The 23,285-nt window shown below is 40.1% G+C and overlaps 1 protein-coding gene across 1 annotated transcript; it reads left to right on the top strand.

The window, feature by feature from the left end:
* Window positions 1-649: 649 nt before the first annotated feature.
* LOC307270071 (uncharacterized protein) lies at window positions 650-22,514 on the top strand. The gene is made up of 5 exons (XM_080053211.1): window positions 650-939; window positions 6,002-6,520; window positions 13,477-13,989; window positions 14,587-14,825; window positions 20,607-22,514. The coding sequence occupies exons 1-5, from the start codon at window positions 747-749 to the stop codon at window positions 21,291-21,293; spliced, it is 2,151 nt and encodes a 716-aa protein (XP_079909337.1). The 5' UTR covers window positions 650-746; the 3' UTR covers window positions 21,294-22,514.
* Window positions 22,515-23,285: the final 771 nt, after the last annotated feature.

The raw sequence follows: 23,285 nt of genomic DNA, 5'->3' as shown, positions 1-23,285 counted from the left end.
GGAGTGATATGTTGAAGCTGCTCTCCCTCCTGACTGCTCCACACTTCCTCCTGTTCCTCTTTAATGTGTGGGGGCTCTGGTGGTGGCTCCAGACCCGGGCTCCACTCCTGCTGCTCTTCTTTACCAACCATCACTTTCCGGACGTCTGAAGGTAAAACTGAAACAGACAAAACAGCCAATGAGTGGAGTTTTCATCATTTGAACATTGATGGAGCTTAGCAAGCTTAGCTACACGCTAGCTAATAATAAAACGGCTAACATTAATGTGGGAGCTAGGCAGCAAACATTATCAGTCCTGCCCGCATGTAACGGTAATAGACTAGTGTTCATTTATCAGGACAGCCATAGACATTCCTAGTGGTAAGCTACGCAAGTGTCCTAACGGTTGGGAGCGTGTGCGACGTGCGGATATGGCACAGGCTCCCCATGAGAAGAGAAAAATTAGATTAGAAATAAGATTAAATATTGAAACGGGCCAGATTTGACACCCGTCGTCTAAATAAAAAAATGCATACTTTTATATAAACAAGGTCTGTTGGCCCTAAATTCAAAAACTTCCTCGACTTTCTTTTTGAAGGTCATTTGCTCTGTTGCCCCGGAACCGGATGTCCCCCTCTTTGTATTCGGGTCGTAAGCAAAACCAAAACGGCACAGTCCAGTTGTTTTGTTGAGAGAGGAGATTTGATACTGATAAAGAGTTTGTGACGGAGTTTGTGGAGACAGAGTCGTCGTGACTGTGGGGAAACATGTCTAAAGCGGATATGGTGAGAGCCTTGGTGAAGCAGCGACTGAATGCGGCCGCTGAAGAGATATTTGGGCTGTTTGAAAGAACCATAGCAGAGCACGAGGAGGAACGTTGTCGTTTAAAGAAGGAGAACGAGCGACAACAAAAACTACTGGACGCTGTTTGGAAGCCTGAAGTCCGGTTATTCTTAGCAGGTATGTTCCACATTACAAGTTAATCAGGGAAAACACTGGCTCAAAAACATGAACCACAGTGAGCGTGAAGTGAAAAGGCTAACTGATGCTAAACTATGCTAACTAATGCTAAACATGTAGCCCTCCTGTAGTCTATTGGTAAATGGAAAACGGGCCACCGTCGTTTTAGCTACTAGATTGTATTTGATATTATTAGATACTTTTTTAAACTTTAATATATACTTTAGATAGATTGAGGGATGACCCTCATTTGCAATGACGTCAAGTCAATCAAATGCAAAGCAAAAACAACAATACATACACAAACAATGTAACTGCATCAAATACACAACTGATAAAGAAACAAAACAATTTAGACAGTGATGTAGAATAGCTGCAATTAAAATGAAATGAGTGAAAGTACAATAAAGCCTCATTAAAACAGTTACAGGTAGAGTTTGGCAGATTTAAGATAATATGTCTAAATTTGTTAAAGGATATGAAGGTATTTATCTTAAATTGTTGCTGTAAGTTGTTCCAGGAGTCAGGGGCACTAAAGCGAAAAGCTGACTTTCCAAGCTCAGACCGGGCTTGTTGTGAGACATGAGCATGTCAGTGGAGCGGATCTGATAAAGCCCATCTGAAATTTGCTGCATTACAGTCAAACAATGTGGTAGCTTCCCGGTCAGGGCTTTGTACAATTTGCCAATGTGCGTCACGTCTCTCTTTAAGAGAGGACCACCCAACCTTCACATACATTGCATTGCATGCAAGCTTAAAGGTGAAGTAAGTGATTTATTTATTTTAATATACGTTTTAAATCGCTCTTTATTCATACAGTGATCACTTACATAGTGTGCGCGTTTCATAAAGCCGATCTCTCAGTCACCCGCTCTGCATGTAATCGGCAAATAAACTTTTCGGGGATCCCGAAACTGATATCCAATCAGAAGAGAGAATGCTACAAACCGGCACCCGTCTCACTGCCGGTGCACGCGCAGAGCTACAGATCGGTGAATGTGTATGCGCCTACAATGGCGGAGCAGGTAAAAATCCTTCCCAATGTCTGTTTTGATGGTTTTTATCATGTTTTATCACACTTATGAGATGATGCTAAATAACTCGCTGCTGGAAGACCGCAGTGCATTAATGTGGTGACGTGGGGACGAGGGAGGGGACCGCTAACTGCAGTCAGTGACAGGAAGTTAGCCAAACTGACCATTCCGCTTACTGAACCTTTAAAGAGATTTTTAACAATGAAAGGTTAAAGATTGCTCTGAATTATTCATCAAATCAATTTCTGTAGTTAAAGCTTTGTAATAGTGTTTTCAAATATGTGATCTGACTGGGTTAAACACTTTTTGGATGAAATTACAGAATATGGCCGACCTTTTAATTTTTTCTTTTGCTTTAGCCAGACAATAATCCAACTACATGTTAAAGGGCACTAGAATACAGGAAATCACATCTAGGCTGGATTCAAACGTGCAGACTTCAGTGGACCTGCGGATTACACAGCTTTTGCGACCGTATCAGGGAAAGTCCACAATTCCTCAGGGTTTGTGTCCAAAACAAGCGTTAATCTAGTTCACTGCGGACTTCCACTTAGTCCACTGTCTTCATCATTTATTTAATCACAATGCATTGCAGTTAAGACGAGATGTATTATCAAATAAACTAAAGCAAATAAATGACTAAAGTAGGGTATGAGTATTATGTTCTAATGTAAATGAAAATACAAACAATGCTATTAGGCTATATCATTATAAATGTACATTGAATAACATAACTATGTAGATCTTAATAAACTTCCAAGATTTCAAATTGTATTTGTTAGATTTAAGATCAAACAAATACAATTTGAAATCTGATCAATTCTGTTACTAGAATTATTTCATCAAACTACCCAAGTGTTTGAATAATTGAAACTGAGTCAGGCCTTCTTGGAAGCAGGTGAATTTACTTGCAAACAGCATACAAGGGTCAAACAACAATGTACCTGGCTTGATACATGGTTGAATACATCGAATGAACAGTGTACAGAGATTATATGCAAGAGAAGTTGGTGTGTGCGCAAACACATACTAAGTTTGGTGTGTCCAGCCCTTGTTTTTGCTGGCGAAAGCAGAAATGTTTTTAATTAGGTAGATATTCCCAGAAATTCATCTCAGCTGGTGTTATCCTTCATACAATGTCTGATAACAGAATATGGGGAGTGAAACTACTGTGCACATGAATGCGTCATACCTCTGTACTGTGCCAAAATCTTATTAGGCTTCAAGGCTAAACAACAAACTTGTAGCAAAACTGGGACAAAGTTCAACAGCCAGAAAGCATGTATTGTGCATTAAAATATTATACAATAAAGCAAATTAAATTCTGTTAACATTCCACCCTTTTTATAATATTTAATGCAACTTTTTGCAACATTTCAAAGCAAAAGGGCAAAGCATATGAGTAAATATATTTCAGTCAAGCAGAATAATATCAAGTACATCAACATCACAGTTGTGAAAATGCAAGTTTGTGTACTGGTGCTATATCGTCTATGTACAGTTTCAGAGAGGACAGTTTTTTGCAGAAGCCAGGGAACAGGAACCTAGGTCGTCTTGATGGTCAACAAGTCCTTTTGTGGCATTCTGACGCAAAGTGTCCTTCATATCACAGTCACTGGGGGAATGGTTATGTAGGATATTACCATAACCGATTCAGATTGTTCCTCAGTGTCCAATTGTCCTTATTGAAGAATGGTCAGCTTCGTCTTCTCCTTGCATCTGAAACAGAATGAATTTGAGCAGTAACATGTTCTCAAAAGAAATGCTCATCATTCTGCCAGGGTTGTTTCTAAAATATCATCCTATCCATTTTGCTTGCTCTGGATGTCACAATTAACGCACAACAACATTTTAGGATAGGTTTGATTTCATTCTTCACATTTTTTGTCTGTGTTTGGGCAGCATTCAAGCACACACAGGCAGTCAGTGAGACAGGCCCTCCCTTTTCTGCATGGGACTGAATCACACACACACCACATTCCTGAGAAGCTCTCTACTTCTCCAAATCTGACATGGTGTTATAGTTTGTTCTTCAAATAACAAAAGTTAACATGTAGGTTAAGTATAGGTGTCTTTACAGTTAACCAGTTTTTGAATCAATTTATATCAACAATACACATTATGATCATATTTTCAGCATAAAAATCCCCTTTAACTTGTAATTCAAATCAAAAGCATTGAACAAGTCTTTTCAGTGAACATTTTCATAAAAAGAACACAAAAGGACGCTTTTTTGTAAGTTTATGCTGGAACTTCAAATGATTGACTGCACCTTTAATCTTTAAGGTTCACTATGGGGCTTGGATTTGGCAAGATATTTAGCTCTAAACTTTAAAGCGTTTCACAATTTAGTCAGAACTCTGGTCATCTTTAGGAGACAAGCATTTTGTTTCTCCTTTGTCTTGATAAGACTTTGCAGTACATTCATTCATCACATACAGTTTGTGGCAAATAGGTTGCTCTTTCGTCCTTTCTCTCATAACAGCATAACAATTGTATGCACACTTACTAAACCTTTTATATCTCCCTTCCCCTACATACTTTTTCTTTCTTTATAACATCCATAAACAATCAGTTCCAAACAATCTTTTTCCTCTTACACTTTCAACAACATTCTCTTATTCATCTCCTTGGCCACCACCTTTCTCTTTACTGTTCACGATGGGGGCTTGGATCAAATGTAAAGTCAGATATTTGATCATATGTAAGAGGGGCAGTTGCTTACAAGTAATTTAATTTTTTTTAAATGTAAAATCTAATCAATTTAACAGGGTGAACACCCCTATTCCCTCCAATTGATTAACAAAATTCACCAATTTAAAACTAGAACACCCTATGTGATGTATTCTAAACAAAACTAATAAATCTACTCAGCAGATGTAGACTATCGACAAACATAACAAAACAAAACAAATCAGCTGTTAATATTCACCTGATTTCAAGAAAGCCCCGATTCGCTCAGGCTCCGGATTCCGTCACCCCCCCTCCGTCCAAGTCGAGTCTGCTGACGGCCTCTCCCTGTAGCAACGGGCTGGAGGTCTTCTGTGGAGAGTCCCAGACTCCCCCGTCTTCACGTGCAGGCTCTTCTTGTCCAGAGAAGAGGATGTCGGATCCGGCAACCCGAAGGACAGTCAGGCCTTCTTGAAAGCAGGTGAAATTTACTTGCAAACAGCATACAAGGGTCAAACAACAATGTACCTGGCTTGATACATGGTTGAATACATCGAATGAACAGTGTACAGAGATTATATGCAATAGAAGTGTGTAGGCGTATACACTCGGTTTGTGTGTCCAGCCCTTGTTTTTGCTGGCGAAAGCAGAAATGTTTTTAATTAGGTAGATATTCCCAGAAATTCATCTCAGCTGGTGTTATCCTTCATACAATGTCTGATAACAGAATATGGGGAGTGAAACTACTGTGCACATGAATGCGTCATACCTCTGTACTGTGCCAAAATCTTATTAGGCTTCAAGGCTAAACAACAAACTTGTAGCAAAACTGGGACAAAGTTCAACAGCCAGAAAGCATGTATTGTGCATTAAAATATTATACAATAAAGCAAATTAAATTCTGTTAACAAATTCATTTGAGTATTAGATTATATCAACATAAATTAATACGTTTATTATAACCATATCACACCAACATTAAAGGAACACTACAAATTCTCAATCAGATTTTTATTTGGGACCTTTTGAATTTCCCGAAGGACCCACTCAAATCACCAACCATCCATCCACCCACCAACCCTAGCTCCCTATCTATTCATTTTCCTCTATCTGCTTTTGTCCTCCTCCAAACTACCGTCATTATATCAGCCTTCAAAAGTCAACTATGGCCCACCTCTAATCTCGCACGTCTTGTCTACAGCAAATGTTATGGAAATATGAATCTTTTTATTTACCAGCAGACAGATGACGGCACTTTGGATTTTTAGCTGCTGTTTCTTGCATCAGAGTCTCCATGTTAAGTTTGTCTTCAACATAAACTCATGTGGTTTTCCTTGTGTTTGACCTTTTCCCTGCAGACGTCCAGCAGCAGCTGGTGGTGGTTAAAGAAGAGGTTCCCCCTGAGCAGCAGGAGTGGAGCCCCAGTCTGGACCAGGAGGAGCCACCACCAGAGCCCCCACACATTAAAGAGGAACAGGAGGAAGTGTGGAGCAGTCAGGAGGGAGAGCAGCTTCAAGATATCATCAAGTTCCCCTTCACTCCTGTAACTGTGAAGAGTGAAGATTGTGAAGAGACTGAAGACGGTGGAGAAAAGCCCTTGAAATACCACTGGATTTCTGGAGGTCAGCGCAACAAAACACTTGAGGTTGTTGGTCCTTGGTCCTCACAGCTTCATCAAAGACTAACTGAACAGATGGAAACAGCAGCTGATGGAGAGGACATTGGAGGACCAGAACCAGCCAGGAACTCCCATCCAGATCCACATTCACAACCTGAGACTGAAGACCAGCCTGAAGACTCCTCTGAGTCTGAAGACAGGGGTGATGAGTCTGAGGAGACCAGAGAGCTTCAGTTGGGTTTAAAGAGTGATATAAAAGGTAATACTGGAGAGAAAGTACACAGCTGCTCTGAGTGTGAGAAACAATTAAATATGAAAGGGACATTTGACAGAACACATAGTCATCCTCACTGGAAAAAAACTCAAAAGCTGCGATGTTTGTGAGCAAAGATTCACTTGGTAAGATCAACTCAGAAGACACAAGACACAGTGTGTTGGCCTTCAGTGCTCTCAGCTTCATAATAACCAAACTGAACATATGGAAACAGCAGCTGATGGAGCGTAGGAAAAGATTTAGTGTACAGTCTACAAAACTTATATTTACAGTCAAAACAAAACGGCTGGGTAATGTAGCGGTATTAATATATAGTAATATGCACCAAAAGATGCAATATAAATGGCCCAATTTCCTAAAGAAAACAATACATTAACGAGGAAGGGTCTTTACACACAGCAATGCAATACTACAGATTGAGGGGAAACGGAAACCTTTATTAGGTACACCTGTTCAATTGCTTATAAAAACAAAAAGCTAGTCTTACAATCACATGGCCGCAACTCAATGCATTTAGGCATGTAGATGTGGTCAAGACAACATGCTGAAGTTAAAAACGAGCATCAGAAAGGGGATTTAAGTGACTTTTAACGTGGCATGGTTGATGGTGAAAGGCAGGATGGATCCATGCTTTCATGTTTACATCAAATTCTGACCCTACCATCAGACTTTCACAACTGAAATTGAGACTCATCAGATCAGGCAAAACTTTTCCAATCTTCTATTGCAGGGCTCAACAATAAGGATTGCCCGACGTCCCGGGGCAAGTAAAACGCCACGTCGGGCCAGTAACTATGACAACCCACTTGCCCGAACGGGCAAGAAGTTTTTCCGAAATTATTGAAAAAAATTATAATAATATTTTTATGTTTTATAGTGGCAAATAAAATTCATCTATCTACGGTCTTTTTTCATATAGAACTGGTGCTCATTATTAAATAAACACTTAGGCCTATATGTTACTTATCTAATTTTATGTGCGAGTAGTTGTGTCTGCTGCGTTGCATCTCTCTCCTCTGCTCCGTTTAGTGAAGGGGGGCGGGGCTCCACCGCCGAAACACACACACACACACACACACACACGTAGATCTCGGCAAAAAACTGGTGCGCGTCTCACACACGCACACACAGTCAGAGAGATAGGAAAGAGAACTACACGCGTTACGTTGGTGTGACAGAAAGTACAAAAGCCAACGACTAGGCCTAAATAAGTAGATCCCAGCCGTCTGAAAAGCAGCAAAAATATCCGCGTTTTTTAAATGCATCCAAAGTGAATCTAGTCGTAGCGAGGATGCTAACGTTAGCTCTGCTGCTAGTAGCCTACCAGTTAATATGCAGCTCAACACAAACATCAGCAACAGTTAGCAGAGGAACATCTTTACAGCCTGCATGTACATCTTCATAAATGGACTAGAGGTGTCACTTCACAGTGGAAGCTTGAAACTAGGCTACTGGAAAAGTGTTCAAAACAGCCTGTCCTTAGCCAAAAGTTGAGATTTTGAATAATAAAAAATAAACGTTTAAAACAGATTGTTGTAGGCCTAAAAAAATGTCAGAAAAATTGCTGTTGTAAAAAGAATAAAGTACAAGAAAAAAACATTGGTGTGACCAATGTTTTTTTTGCATAAAACTTGTCTCATTTGCAGTTATTGTCGGTTTAGAAACTAAAAAATTACAAATGTTCCAACTCAAATAATATTTGAATAATAGCCTCCACTTTCAGTATGATCCTTAACTCATCTATAACACTGTCCATGATGTGTTTATACATTGTAAATAAAGATTTTACATAGGGGCCAGTAAAAATTTACTTCGGGCAAGTAGAATTCAGACAAAAAACCTTAGCGTTGAGCCCTGTATTGTCTAATTTTGGAGAGCATGTGTGAATTGTAGCCTCAGTTTCCTCTTTTTAGCTGACAGGAGTGGCACCCTGTGGGGTCTTCTGCTGCCGTTGCCCGTCTGCTTCAAGATTGGTCGTGTTTTGCATTTAGAGATGGTATTCTGCATACCCTGGTTGTATCAAGTGGTTATTTGAATGACCTTTCTATCATCTTGAACCAGCATGCCCATCCTCCTCTGACCTCTGACATCAACAAGGCATTTCTGTCCACACAAATGCCGCTCAATGGATATTTTTTCTTTTTTAGGCCATTCTCTGTAAACCCTAGAGATGGTTGTGCGTGAAAATCCCAGTAGATCAGCAGTTTCTGAAATACTCAGACCAGCCCTTCTAGCACCATCAACATTGCCATGTTCGAAGTTACTTAAACCCACTTTCTTCCCCATTCTGATGCTCGGTTTTAACTTCAACAAGTTGTCCCGTCCAGGTCTACATGCCTAAATGCATTGAGTTGCTGCCATTTGATTGGCTGATAAGATATGTGTTAACAAGAAAATGAACCGCTATACCTAATAAAGTGGCCTTTGAGTGTATATAACATGAGCATGTCAGTGGAGCGGATCTGATAAAGCCCATCTGAAATTTTGCAGCATTTTAGTCAAACAATGTGGTAGCTTCCCGGTCAGGGCTTTATATTGTATAACGTATGCAAATGTGTGTCACGTCTTTCTTTAAGAGAGGACCACCCAACTTTTCCATATAAAACCCAATGGTGTGTGTCATAAGCATCTCCTGTGATGAATACACTCACTGACTGACTGCAGTTGTCCTCTTCACTTACTGTAACTCAGTGACTTTATGACAACCAAACTTCACTTCACATACATAGCATTGCATGCAGGCTTAAAGGGGACATATTATGAAAAACCAAACATTGCCGGTGTTTGGGCACACTTTTTAGGTTATTGGGGTCCCTACCAGCACACACACGCTTCAAAAAAACCAATATGTCAGTTTCTTCTGGGATGCTTATTTAAAAAAAGGGGGGATTTGAAGGTCTGTTCCAAAAAACACAGGCTGATGACGAAATTGGTCGGTTTTCATTAACATAAATACTCCCACGGGAAAGCTCGCCAGAAACTCAGTAGTTGATTGGCAAATCAAGACGCCCCCGTTCGTAACCACACACACCTGGAACTGCACCTGCTAATGCAACAACAGAGTAGAAGCAAGCTGCAGTGTTAGCTCATCCTCAAGCTACCATCATCCCAGCCTCGAAGCAGACCGGGGCTGAATGGATTTACTTAATTTTGTGTTAGGCTATGCCCAGCAAAGGTTGGCAATCTAGTGTGATCTGCCGTTATACTGGAGTGTGGAGGAGATTGTGCCTGGAAGACTGAGAGACACCTAGCCTGGTGCTACCAGACCATCGCACTTCATTTCATTTGTACAGAAGGTCTGGCAGTGCTGTAATTGGCAAACGTTCACTCATGGAGGCGGGTGTCTGTTAAAGTTTAAAACTATTGGATCTGCCAGGGCCACTCTGGATTAGCCAACCAATCGCATAACCTTTGGTCGTCACGTGTGTCATGAGCCGGCTTCTGGCAACTGAAACTGGAGCGCGACTTCGACGTCATCGTTCTCAGCCACTCGCTCTGTTCGCTGATTGGACCGGCTGTCGAATCTCCGGCAAAACTGGGAAATGGGCTGTACACCCAGACTGACAACTGAAGGGAAAATAAAATTTGGCCGGAAGTAGGCGGGCGGGCGGAGTCAGGCTAAGAGACACCATCTCTCCTCTAGAAATGTAAGTAGTCCTATTTAAAAAAATAAATAAAAATCTGTCCGTTTATGAGTTCAATGTGTGTAATGTGCTTTGATTTATCCCTCCTATAATAACCAACGCCGACTGAAACGAGATAATGCCGCTGGATTAAGTAGTTAGCATTAGCGATTGCGTCCGCTAGCTTAACCGTTAGCTTTATGCTAACGTTTAGATCTGTGAGTCTGTCCATGACAGCCCCTGTGTGAAAAACAGACGGGGAAACTGTACGGTGTGTTGGAAACTGAAGAGTATTTGTTTGTTGTTGACAGTGTGTAGTTATGCAAGCAGTCGTGGTACATGCAGCAGTAGGCCTATTACATCTCCAGTGTTTATGTACACTATAATAGACAGGAATAGCCTACTGTAAGTTGCCTCTACTGCTGTTTGTTTCCTGTCCATTATATTTCAAAAAGCACACAGTATCACTCAGAACTCGTTGCTTCTTGAGCAAGGGCTATACTGAATGTATTAGTAGCCTATCTTATTTAATAATCGAAGAAAAAATATATTTTCATTAGTTTGTAGCTTTGCCATAACTACAGATGTATGATGTATATTTCAGCTAGGCTACATGATATAACATTGAATGTGTCATGTTTTACAGATATGAGTGACCTGACGGACCACACTATCTGTTCCATCAGAGGAGACTGTTCACTGGGTGGGACAGGTGGTCTTTTTCAGGGCCCACCTGCAACAACTGGACAGTTACATACAAGTTATGGCTTTGCTTCTGTTTGATATGTACACTTTATATTTCCATTTCACTGGCTATGAATAAACTGCTTTATTTTTAAGTATGGTTTTGGTCTTTTTAAAATGTAATGATACTGTTTTATAAGAAATCTTCAGAGAGATAAAGGTTTGAATTAAAAAAAACGTATAAGTCAATGCATGTAGATCGGTCAGAAAACTAGTCCAACATCCTGACTATGAAAATGTGAGTTTCAAGTAATCCTTTACTACACGAAGCAAACAGTGACAGTTAGCAACACAATACATTTTTTAACAGTAAAACTTTATTATAAATGAGTGATCACAATACAAATGATACATTATCTATTAGATATTGAAAGGGTGTAAGATAATTTGCAGCTCTGACTAATTATTTCTATACTTTTTTTCTTTTACAAAAGATAATGCCTTTCCAGTGAGTCTTGACATGATACATTCCTTTCCTGCTTTTTCACTCCACTGGGTTGTAGAGACATACATAAAACGTTGTATGTTACAAGTTAGAAGTTGTTTGCATAAATACTTAGCTCATATTCTGTTATTGACTGTGACATATTTAAACTGTATTTACCTGAGGATAATGTCAGGGAAACCAGAAATCTTGATGCAATTTTCACAGTTTTCAGCTCAGACTCCTGCCTGACCAGGTTCAGTTGTAAAGCTTTTGGTTTTAGAAGTGGTAAGTGTGCTGACATTTGCTGTAGAAATGAAGCTAAACAGGGGTTGCGTTCCGAATCGCATACTTTCTACTATATAGTATGTAGAAAAAAGATTTAGGATGTCCCGATTCGTGTGGCCAGATTTAGGATGGTTAGAAGTACCCGGATGTCCTACTTCATGCGGCCAAGATTGTTAGTGTTGAAAACTGCATCCTATTTGGGCGATTCTGACCCACAATCCAGTGCGCACGTGAAGTGACGTCACATCGACGAAGCCTCCATATGAAAACAAACGGGGATGCGCCGGATATAAAAGCAAGAGGCAAGATCAAGGCGCAATGTTATGATGAAATAAGAGAGTAAATTATGTCCCAATAGTTTGCCTACTGCATCCTAACTAGATTATTTTTATCTTCGGATGTAGTATGTAGAATAGAAAAAAGAAAGAGTATGCGATTCGGAATGCAACCATGGTAACATCGATCTCCATGCTGCATTGGCCAAAAGTAAACAAAACTGACAGCTGGGCGTGTGCCATGCCCATATAGGTTGGTATAGAGTAAATGAGCAGGGCGGTGCATGCACGCCCATGTAGATCTGACCAGTCAGAGCAGACTAGAATTTTTGCGAAGGGGGGTAGATGTCAAAATCAACCTTTTGAGATGGAGAGCAGAAGAGGCTGGAAAAGGCGATGAAGAAATGGGAAATGGTAGAAAACAAATGGGTTTTTTGAAGAATAAACCATTAAAACCTTTTCTAGTAGACCTCGGAAATATACATTTAAACCCGAGTTTTTGCATAATATGTCCCCTTTAAAGAGATCCTAAATTCTTTAAACAATGAAAGGTTAAAGATTGCTCTGAATTATTCATCAAATCAAATGTTGTACTTAAAGCTTTGTAATAGTATTTTCAAATATGTGATCTGACTAGGGATAAACACTTTTTGGATGAAATTACAGAATATGGCCGCCCTTTTAATTTTTTCTTTTGCTTTAGCCAAACAATAATCAAACTACATATTAAAGGGCACTAGAATACAGGAAATCACATCTAGGCTGAATCCACAGTTTAGAATTACACAGCTTTTGCGTGTGTGTCCCCGGGAAAGTCTGCGAGTCCTCAGGGTTTGTGTCCAAAACAACCGTTAATCTAGTTCACTGCAGACTTCCACTGAGTCCACTGAGGGGGTAGACTTCTCCGGACTTCATCGTCTTCATCATTTATTTAATCACAATGCATTGCAGTTAAGATGAGATGTGTTATCAAAAAAACTAAAGCAAAGAAATTACTAAAAGTAGTAGTAAAAATGCTATTAGGCTATATAATTCTGTACATTGAATAATTGAACTTTGTAGATTCGAATGCATTCTTGTAGTCTAATAAACTATTCGGATTTAGAATTGTATTTTTTTATTTCGGATCAAACAAATACAATTTTAAATCTGATACATTTATTTGAGTATTAGATTATATCATCATCAATGAATAAATGTTAATTATAACCATATCACACCAACATTAAAGGAACACTACAATTTCTACATCTGTTTTTTAATTTGGGACCTTTTGAATTTCCCACAGACCCACTCAAATCACCATCCATCCATCCACCCAAAAACCCTAACTTTCTTCTTTTTTCCTCCTCCAAACTACCGTCATTATATCAGTCTTAAAAAGAATCAACTATTGCCCACCCCTAATCTCTTGTACGTCTTGTCTACTGCACATTTTTTAGAAATATTAATATTTTCATTTACCAGCAGACAGATGACGGCACTTTGGATTTGTAGATGCTGTTTCTTGCATCAGAGTCTCCATGTTAAGTTTGTCTTCAACATAAACTCATGTGGATTTCCTTGTGTTTGACCTTTTCCCTGCAGACGTCCAGCAGCAGCTGGTGGTGGTTAAAGAAGAGGTTCCCCCTGAGCAGCAGGAGTGGAGCCCCAGTCTGGACCAGGAGGAGCCACCACCAGAGCCCCCACACATTAAAGAGGAACAGGAGGAAGTGTGGAGCAGTCAGGAGGCAGAGCAGCTTCAAGATATCATCAAGTTCCCCTTCACTCCTGTAACTGTGAAGAGTGAAGATTGTGAAGAGACTGAAGACGGTGGAGAAAAGCCCTTGAAATACCACTGGACTTGTCAGCTCAACAAAACACATGAGGTTGTTGGTCCTTGGTCCTCACACCTTCATCAAAGACTAACTGAACAGATGGAAACAGCAGCTGATGGAGAGGACAGTGGAGGACCAGAACCAGCTAGGAACTCCCATCCAGATCCACATTCACAACCTGAGACTGAAGACCAGCCTGAAGACTCCTCTAAGTCTGAAGACAGGGGTGATGAGTCTGAGGAGACCAGAGAGCTTCAGTTGGGTTCAAAGAGTGATATAAAAGGTAATACTGGAGAGAAAGTACACAGCTGCTCTGAGTGTGAGAAACGGTTAAATATGAAAGGGACATTTGACAGAACACATAGTCATCCGCACTGGAAAAAAAACTCAAAAGCTGTGACGTTTGTGAGCAAAGATTCACTTGGTAAGATCAGTGCTCTCAGCTTCATAATAACCGAACTGAACATATGGAAACAGCAGCTGATGTAGTGTACAGTCTACAAAACTTATATTTACAGTCAAAACAAAACGGCTGGGTAATGTAGCGGTATTAATATAAACAAATATGCACCTAAAGATGCAACATAAATGGCCCAATTTCCTAAAGAAAACAATACATTAACGAGAAAGGGTCTTTAGACACAGCAATGCAATACGACAGATTGAGGGGAAATGGGAGGTACGGACATTTAAGAGGGTACAGACAAGGCGATGTGCAGGTCATTTCCACTGGAAACCTGAATAAGAATGACAATGAATACAAAAATAACTAAGATAGAACTTACGAATACAAAGTTTAAATGAAAGTGCATTTTTAACTCTGCTACACATATGCTTTGAACACAGCTTTTAATGTGTGTGTCTGTTGTTTCTTTGACAGGAGAGCTGCTTGCTGCGGACTCCCTCCTGAGTCAGACTGGAGCCCTAATGATGGACCCTGACACTGAGGAGACAGAGGACATGATGGAGGAAGAAGCTGGTTCCACTCTAGCAGGTCTCCTCCATGAGCCACATTCCTCTGCCTCCTCCCAGCCTGCTGCATCCTCCTCCCAGCCTGCTGCCTCCATACTACCACCAGATGTCTCCTCACCACCACAGACACCTGCTGATGACTCTGGGGTACGTAGAAAATGTGTGATAATGCATAAATACAGTAATACAATAAGTGTCTGTGCTGTCCCCACTTAACTGCTCTTACATGTTGCTGCTCATCTGGGCTGAGCGGAAAACTCGCCGAAATGTTTTCATTATTATTATCATTATTATTAGTGCATTAAGAGCGAGGGAGAGAGAAGAGAAGGGACAGTCCGCGAGTGAACAGTTACACAATCAACTGCGCGGATCACGTGACCTACTTTCATCGCAGTGTCCAGCTGTCGTCAAGTCTTTAACATGTTGCCAACTGCCGAGTTTTTCCGCTTTATTTGCCGACTTTCCGCCGTAGCGCTAACGCGCCCCACACACATCCTGCGTCTACCTCTGGAGCGCGTCGCGTTACCTTACTGCTGCCTCTCTCGGACTTTTCTCGGACACACATGCAACGTCTCAGCAGCTGCTGCTGCTGCAGCGCTGCTTCTAAAAGCCCTATCTTTCCACATAGAGTTTTCATAGATAATTCCCATTAAAAATGAAGTTCTTTCATGTCATCTATGATGCATATGATTTATATTGAGTCTGCAGTAATCCGTGCGCCCCATTGCCATTTTTCTTCTTTTCTTTTGCCATATTTTCGCTTGTTGGAAGTTTTATTTTGAAGGGGACACACCAGGAAATGGTGAAACTACAGCGAAAGCTGCCAGTATGAAGTCAATATGACTCTCAGCAGAGTATTTCAAAAATCACTTTACTGATTTATACGGGAGAGAGAGAGGGGGGTGTGGTCGGGGAAGAAGAAGGCCGTAGACACAGATAGAGCAACGGAAAACTGTTGCGCTCATCATGATCTTTTTTATTTCTTCACTATATTGGATCTCTATATGTGTCATTTATCCAAAAATGAAATGCCAGAACTAATTGAAAATTAGGTTTTAAATCCCTCGGATTTTGATTGCACAATTAAATCGTGAAATAAAGGGATTATTCGCGTATACGACTAAGGGATGTTTTATTTTGAAATAAACACACCGGGTAAACGTGTAACTAGAGTGAATGCTGCTGGTATGACTGTCAGCAGAGTATTTCTCTATCAGTTAAAGCACAGAGACGCGAGAGAGACGCGCTGCTCTCAGAAAAAAATAGGCGAGCCTCCTGAGGTGAAGGGGAGCGTCGCTGCAGACGTGCCTCCGACGCGCCTCAGCAGTGCGTCTGAGGTTGGATGTGTGCTCGCTCTACGTTGATTTCACAGTCTGTGACAAAAAGTCAGACGCAGACGCGAGGTAGACGCGCAGTAGAGGTAGGATGTGTGTGGGGGCCGTAAGGCTGTTAAAGTCCAGAGAGACACATCTTGCGACTTAAAAAAAAAACGCGCCCACCAGAGCAGAGTAGCAACGGCTGTATACCCCTCATCGCTGACAGCACTCACTCACACGGCCAGTCTGATAGCTTCCCCCGCCACCTGCAGCAGCCAGCAGACAGACAGCACCGTGTCTGCTCTGTGCACGTTTTTAAACATGTACATTTTTTTATAGGTCCACATTCAATAGGCCACTGCATATCTATAACAAAGTTAATCTTGTTGTTATATGGCAACAAAGAAAGTTTGTAAAGTGAATTTGTAAATATGTAAATAGGCCTAGTTAATTTGTAAACTACCTGGTCAGCATTTTCTATTCATTTTGCCTCTTTCAGAATACCATGTTATGCAAATTAGCTGATTATGTCATCTTGCTACTACTAGTTACTTTTGGGCCAATAACAATTTTCCTTACAGAGGAGTCAGCAGAGATAGAGGAACAATAAGAGGGCTCGGATGTAGAAGAGGTTGTGGTGAAAATGGCCTTTTCCTAAAGGAATGTCTGAAGGATTTCACATGGTGATGCCAAATCAAAAACACAATGAACTGTATCATCTGTTGTCAGTGTGGTCCAAAACATGCTGGAAATACAATATCAGTAGGCCTCATATAGTTCAAATTGGGAAAAATGTGAATAGATGCTTTCCAGCTCCATTCAATGTGTCCCCCTAAATGTTCTGCTTGCGCCCCTAAAATGTTGTCTGGAGCCCTGGACTTAATTAACTGATAAATTAAACTTTTGCCGTGGTCGTTCGGCTATGAACCTGGTGCACTTTGAGAGGAAAATTAAGAATTTAAATCTGGGGAATTTTGTGTGAACAACTGTTTCCTGTGTAGTAGGCCTACTAATTTTTGGAATAATTTGGCAATGTTACTGTAACATCCACCTGCTACTGTAACATCCACCTGCCTATGGACAACAGATGGAAATTAGCCCCTGGGCTACAATCTGGCACATTTACATGTTGGAATGACTATGTTTATCAATGTGCATTGTCCTGAAATATTTAAATAAAAAATAAAATAAATAAAATAACACTGGGTCGGATGAATTAGAAGCTATTGAAGAAAGACATGGATTTTCCATAAAAATATTAATATAAAATAGAATATTATGAAAATAAACATCCACAAAGTTGTGATCTTTCTATCTTATAAATGTAAAGTAATTTATTCTAAATGTTTTTAAATACACTCAATGTCTCAATAGATTAAATCAGTCTATTTCTGTCATCAGAATACTGAGGAAAGTTTAAAAGAATGAAAAACATGGTTCAGTATTCCTCCTCTCCTCTGTCTGTATCCAGCTATAGGGAGGAGGGGCTGCTAACACTAGTCTCAGTTAGCAGCGCTATACAAGTATGCATTATTTTATGATTCATGGCAAAGACAGACAGCTTGATTTATTTAGCTAGTTAACTGCTGAGCTAGCGTGCTGTTCTTCTCTGGGCCGACATAAGAGATTAAAATATTGCGTGTTCACGTTTAATGCAGGTTGAACAGGTGTAGCCTACTGATTTGACAATATTGGGCTTACAACTTACGTTTTATTTCACTTACTTGCAGTTACAACGAGCGTATTTCATGTCAACTCTGGTCCTCACGTTTTTAGCGTATTTCACCGAAACGCTCGTCCACTGTAAGTGATGCACCACGAGTGCATGCTTGTGTTTGTGCACCGCTGACACACACACACACACACACACACACACACACACACACACACACACACACACACACTCACACCACAGCGTGGAGCAGGCAGATTATTCAGTGATGCGAGGGTGGGGGTCTTCTTAGATCTTGAACTCCCTCAGTTAAACTGACTTTATTGAACAGTATAGATGAGAATTCAGTTTAACATTTATGCGACAGAGGCAAATGGAAAGAGAAAGAGTAATGTTTGTTTTTCTTGTGGAGTAGAGGTGCAAGAGTAGCCGGCTGGAAATGCTTTCATGGCCGGCGGCCGGCGCTTACGGAAAACACTGTGCACCTACTCAGCCTCAGTTCTTCATGTCAGGTCTAGAATATAATCTTTCATTTTAGGAATCTCATGAATTTGATCGAGTTTGAAGAAAGTAATTGTATTCTGAATCATTTGGAGCTGTATTCTTGCCCAGCTCGCTCAGTTTGTTCTTCATATATAATCTTTCAGTTAGGGCCTGTGTCTACTTTGCGGTTTTTTAGGGGCGAGAGAGAAAACGCTGTGAGCAGCGGAGGAAAAAGCTGTTTGTCATCTTGTCCACTGGCACTGTCAGGCAACACTGGTTTCACTGTTTAGGCAAAATAAGTTTTTCTTCCATCTTCTGGGTTGCCAAGGAGTCCCGATGATCTACTCTCTGATTGGCCCGCTGATAAAAACGCAGATGACATCCCGACTCTTTTCTGAAAAGTTGAGCCTTTTTCAACTCTAAACGCTTGAAGCGGCAGCACTAAAAGGGTGAAACACTCGGGAAAAGGACGCTGGGCACTGCAGCTTTTTCCCGAGACGCTCGCCTCTCATTGGGAATCAATGACGCTTGTGCGCGAAAAAAGCGTTAGGTGGACCCCGGCCCTTAAAGTATAAGTTGTGGACATTACATTTACTTTATAGAGGCAGTAAACTACTAGGTAAAGTGTGTTTAACATCTTTAAAGGTTCACCCAGACTCAACTAACAAATTAACTGACTCCTGGGGTCTACTCTACAGGCCACTAAATGATATGTGTAACCGATTAGTAAATCCTAACTCTAGAGGAAAAATCAAAAAAAGTTTTTCATCTTTTAGGTTTTGAAAATGACTTCAATGTGTTCTGGAAATTGTTGTCTTTTATTATCATGTAATAATTTCTTATGGAGAAAGGAATCAAAATATTGTTCGAGAGGTAATGAAGGAGGGTTAGCTCAATAAGGGTTAAACAGCATCTAAGAATGGTATGTCGACGCAGAAGATTAAATTATTTATCTTTTTGGCGTCGCCGCGATACCCAATCAGCGTTGAGATTGCCCGGTGGTCTGCAAGACGAGGTGGGCGTGTGGAGTGAGGACATTGGGCTTCCAATACATTCTGCAAATATGTGTATTTTGCATCTGTTTAGCTGTTGGTTGTACTTTAGCCAAGGTAGCGCCAGTTAGCATAGTGAAACTCTCCCAGCTGTGAGCTGTTCCTGAGAATAATATGAACCCAAACTTGACGGCAGTGTCCGTGTGGAATTCCAATATAGTACAGCGAAGCACCGGTGTTGTCCTCCGTCAGACCCGGCGCACTTTAACTTTCAGGTAGGCTGATGTCTGCCTTTAATTTTGCAGCTGAGCACACACTGCTGTTGTTATTGTGTTTGGTATGTTGCTGAATTGCTGTTAATGTGTGTGTATTTGCGATCGGGGTGCGTCTTCAAGCTGTTTTAATGTTATTTGTGACATGACTGCCGCTGGTTACACAGTGAACCTACATCTGTATTTTTTGGCACAGCTGGACCATGTTGTTGTTGTTGCACCATAAGTGTGACGGGTCTGATCTCGGCGTCGGCGTCAGGAATATATGGCCCAATATGACCAAGCGGCGAGCCTCCTGCGTTCACACGGCCAACCGCCGCAGGGGGCCAGTGTGGTGTGTTCCCAGCATCAGGCCTCACATAATTCTATGAATCTTGAATAAAGAAAACACTTGGGTTACTTAATAAATAACTCAAACTGAGCTATGCATTCATAATATACAGAAACAAATATCCTAGAGTCACATACAGAATATTCCACTCAGACAAAATAAACAAACTCCTGGTGACTGTGTATAAGAGCAGATCACACATAAAGGCAAAGCGCAATTGGGCCGCCTGCAGGTCAGAACGGCTACACTGCATGTGAAGGACATTCCCCTTTCACATGGAAAGCTATCAATTAACTACCATAGCAACCTAAACAGCGCTGCTTTAACTTAGATTAGAACCAAGGAAATTCAACATCAAATTGGCACATACAAATGCGTGACAAAACTCACAGTAAAGAAAACAAAGCAGCAGGCACTTTATCAAGAACTTAATACCCGGAGTATTATACACAGGAAACAGACAGATAAAGATGAGCCGCCTGCTGGTGCACACTGACATGAAGCTCTCACTCAGACACACACAGCTGAAACTAAACTTAACTCACATGCTCTATGGAACATCAGCAACGGCACCCATAAAAAGTCAAAGCCTGTTATACAACATTGATACTACTCTGTTATTGATATAAATCTATATGTATAGGCAACATTGTCTTTTCCTTTCAAGTGTCCCTTCTGTGTGATTACTGGCCCCATCCTAATGTGTGTGACTTGTGTCTCCAATGCATTTGAGTATTAAAGTCCTTTTCTTCTTTTCATTTGTTGTAAAATCCTAACGATTCCCATCCCTACTGCTGACCCTGACTGCACATCTCTGCCTCACTCATTCTGTCTTTGTATTTCTGTCTGTTTGTCGCTACAGAAACAAAAAGGAACAAATAAACCTAAACCTCACCGCTGTCAACAGTGTAAGAAGGAGTTCAGGTCGAGGAGGAACCTAACAAATCATCAGAGAAGCCACACTGGAGAGAGGCCGTTCAGCTGTGACCAGTGTGGTAAAACATTCACTCAATCAGGATCCCTCAAAATCCACCAACGTATTCACACTGGTGAGAAGCCGTACAGTTGTGACCAATGTGGGGGAACATTCACTCACTCAGTATCCCTCAAAGTCCACCAACGTATTCACACTGGAGAGAAGTCGTACAGCTGTGACCAGTGTGGTAAAACATTCACTCGCTCAGGAGACCTCAAACGCCACCAACATATTCACACCGGAGAGAAGCCGTTCAGCTGTGAGGATTGTGGCCAGAGATTCACCCAGCTAGGTTCTTACAATAATCACAGAAACATCCACACAAAGGAAAAAATCTACTCTTGTCAGCATTGTGGGAAAGTCTTCAGTTTCTCCGGCTCATGCTGGGCTCATGAGCGTATCCACACTGGAGTCAAACCACACCAATGTCAACACTGTGACAAACGGTTCTACTCATCGTCTCACCTCTCATGGCATGAGCGAATCCACACAGGACACAAACCGTACTGTTGTGACAAATGTATGAAAAGCTTCACTACATACTCCTACCTGAAGAAACACAAGTGTGTTTAAACCTGGACCGATCAGACCATGATGTGTGAACTCCTCTGTGCATTTCATTTGATTTAAGAACTCACTGAAGAAACACAGGATCATATCTGATTTATGAATTTCTGCCATTTTGTGAATTTTAACTGTATTTTGTTCAGAATCATGGCAGTCCAAAATCACGGCCTACATTTAGGGGTTATACACTAATATAAACATACCTGTGAATATTATATTCCATTTCTACCAAGTCTGTCCTGAAAATGACAATACATTCTACACACTGCTCCTTGAAAAGGCGAAATAAAAGATTGGAAAAAGAACCAAACCAATTGAAATATTCCAAATGCAATGAACAATATATGTATTTGTTTCTATAAATGTCTGATGCATTTAATGTAAAAGCTAAGATATGTATGATGTAAACTTTTTGTTTTGGTTAAATATGAATCATTTTCTGCCTTTTATTACATGTGTTGTGGTTTAAAGGGTTAAATCTTGTGTTCACAGAGGTGAGAACTTAACAGATTCAAAATGACTTGCAGCAACACCAATTGAAAACTCAAATTAAACTGTAGCATCAATTCTTTCAATAATTTACAAATGACGCTCTTAGTAAGGTCACAGAGATCAGCGTGGTTTGATATGATTTAAATTACACTTTTATTATTCTTGTCATAGTTGTTTATTTTGAATAATCTGAAATAAAATATTTACCAAAAAGAAGACTTTTGAAGTAGATGTTCTAGCTTTTTCTCATGGACCCAAAGTAACTGATGTTTTGGTTTTTGAAAAATTATTCTTTAATCACATTTAGAATGACCCTGAAGCAAACTCTGTATTCTTATATAATCATCTTTCTCTACTTATTTTTTTTTTTACTTTTTAATGTTTGCCTTTTAATATATCTAATGTTCAAAACCAGTAATTTGATTTTTCATTATTTTTAATCAATTTGAAGTTTTGATGTTGTATTTAATAATTTGTTTGTTCATTCTCATTAGAAACTGGTTTATTTAGATATTTCTATAATCACTCTCACTCTCTTGTTAACCAACAGGTTACACATTGTTGCTTCATCTTTATCGGAGGGATGTTTTGAATGTTTGAATTTAACATTATTTCATCTTATTTCCAAATCCTCTCACTGCTGAAGGTTTTGATCTGTTTTGGCATTTTATTAAAGATTGGACTGAATAAATAAAATACATTTCAGCTTTGTTTCTGTAGAACAGATAAAACACACAGACATGTGTATTTCACATGCATTTTATTAGTAAGGCATCAGCAAACAATAATGTACTTTTTCTGTTTGTCATGTAATAAAAAATATAGGGGATAGAATAACCCTAACCCTTTCAATGTATTGGGATAAACCATCTGAGAAATATATGGAGAGTAACCCAATTTTAAGAGTTAATCTGATCCCATCAGATAACTATGGAGAAACTGGGGCGTTGGGATGGTTAGGAGTTTGAATACAAATTTAATCTTTAAGAGGATAAATACAGTAGATGGGCAGCAGACACAGGCATGTACAGTATGTATAAGTGTGCAAAATCTTGCCCATGGATAACAATGAGAGGGCTAAAGGCAAATGAGGGTAAACTGGAAGACTCTCATAGTATGTTTGTGGGTTTATTTTGTTTAATATATTTCTGTTTGTCTATTCATTTGCTCTACTTGCTTTCTATGTTGATGGAAACAGAAGAAATAAATAAAAAATATCAGTGACGTTTAGTTCATCTTTCAGAAAAATACATTCAACGTAGTTTGTTAGATTTTAAGCTGCCACCACTTTTATTAACCCGGTCTGGTCTGGTATCAGAGGCAAGAGAAATTCACAGCACAACTTGAGGTGAGGACACAATAATATAAACTTTATTGACACAATTAATTAATTAAAACTATGACTAGAAACCTTGGAATAAAAAGGTCAAGCTGAGTTAAACACGACAACATTACAACCCTCAGAACACAGCAAGTGAATAGGATCAAAATGAACAGACATTTTAA

Source organism: Ammodytes marinus (assembly GCF_949987685.1).
Source record: "Ammodytes marinus genome assembly, chromosome: 24".
Taxonomy (NCBI): domain Eukaryota; kingdom Metazoa; phylum Chordata; class Actinopteri; order Uranoscopiformes; family Ammodytidae; genus Ammodytes; species Ammodytes marinus.
The sequence above is the reverse complement of the archived record's forward strand: the minus strand, read 5'-3'. Positions and strand labels throughout refer to the sequence as shown.

Bases quoted from the DNA above. Each gene is read 5' to 3' on its own strand.
- LOC307270071 (XM_080053211.1), top strand. From the start codon at position 747: ATGTCTAAAGCGGATATGGTGAGAGCCTTGGTGAAGCAGCGACTGAAT. The intron at 6,521-13,476 runs GTAATACTGGAG...TTTTCCCTGCAG, and splicing joins TTTAAAGAGTGATATAAAAG to ACGTCCAGCAGCAGCTGGTG. The intron at 14,826-20,606 runs GTACGTAGAAAA...TTGTCGCTACAG, and splicing joins CACCTGCTGATGACTCTGGG to AAACAAAAAGGAACAAATAA.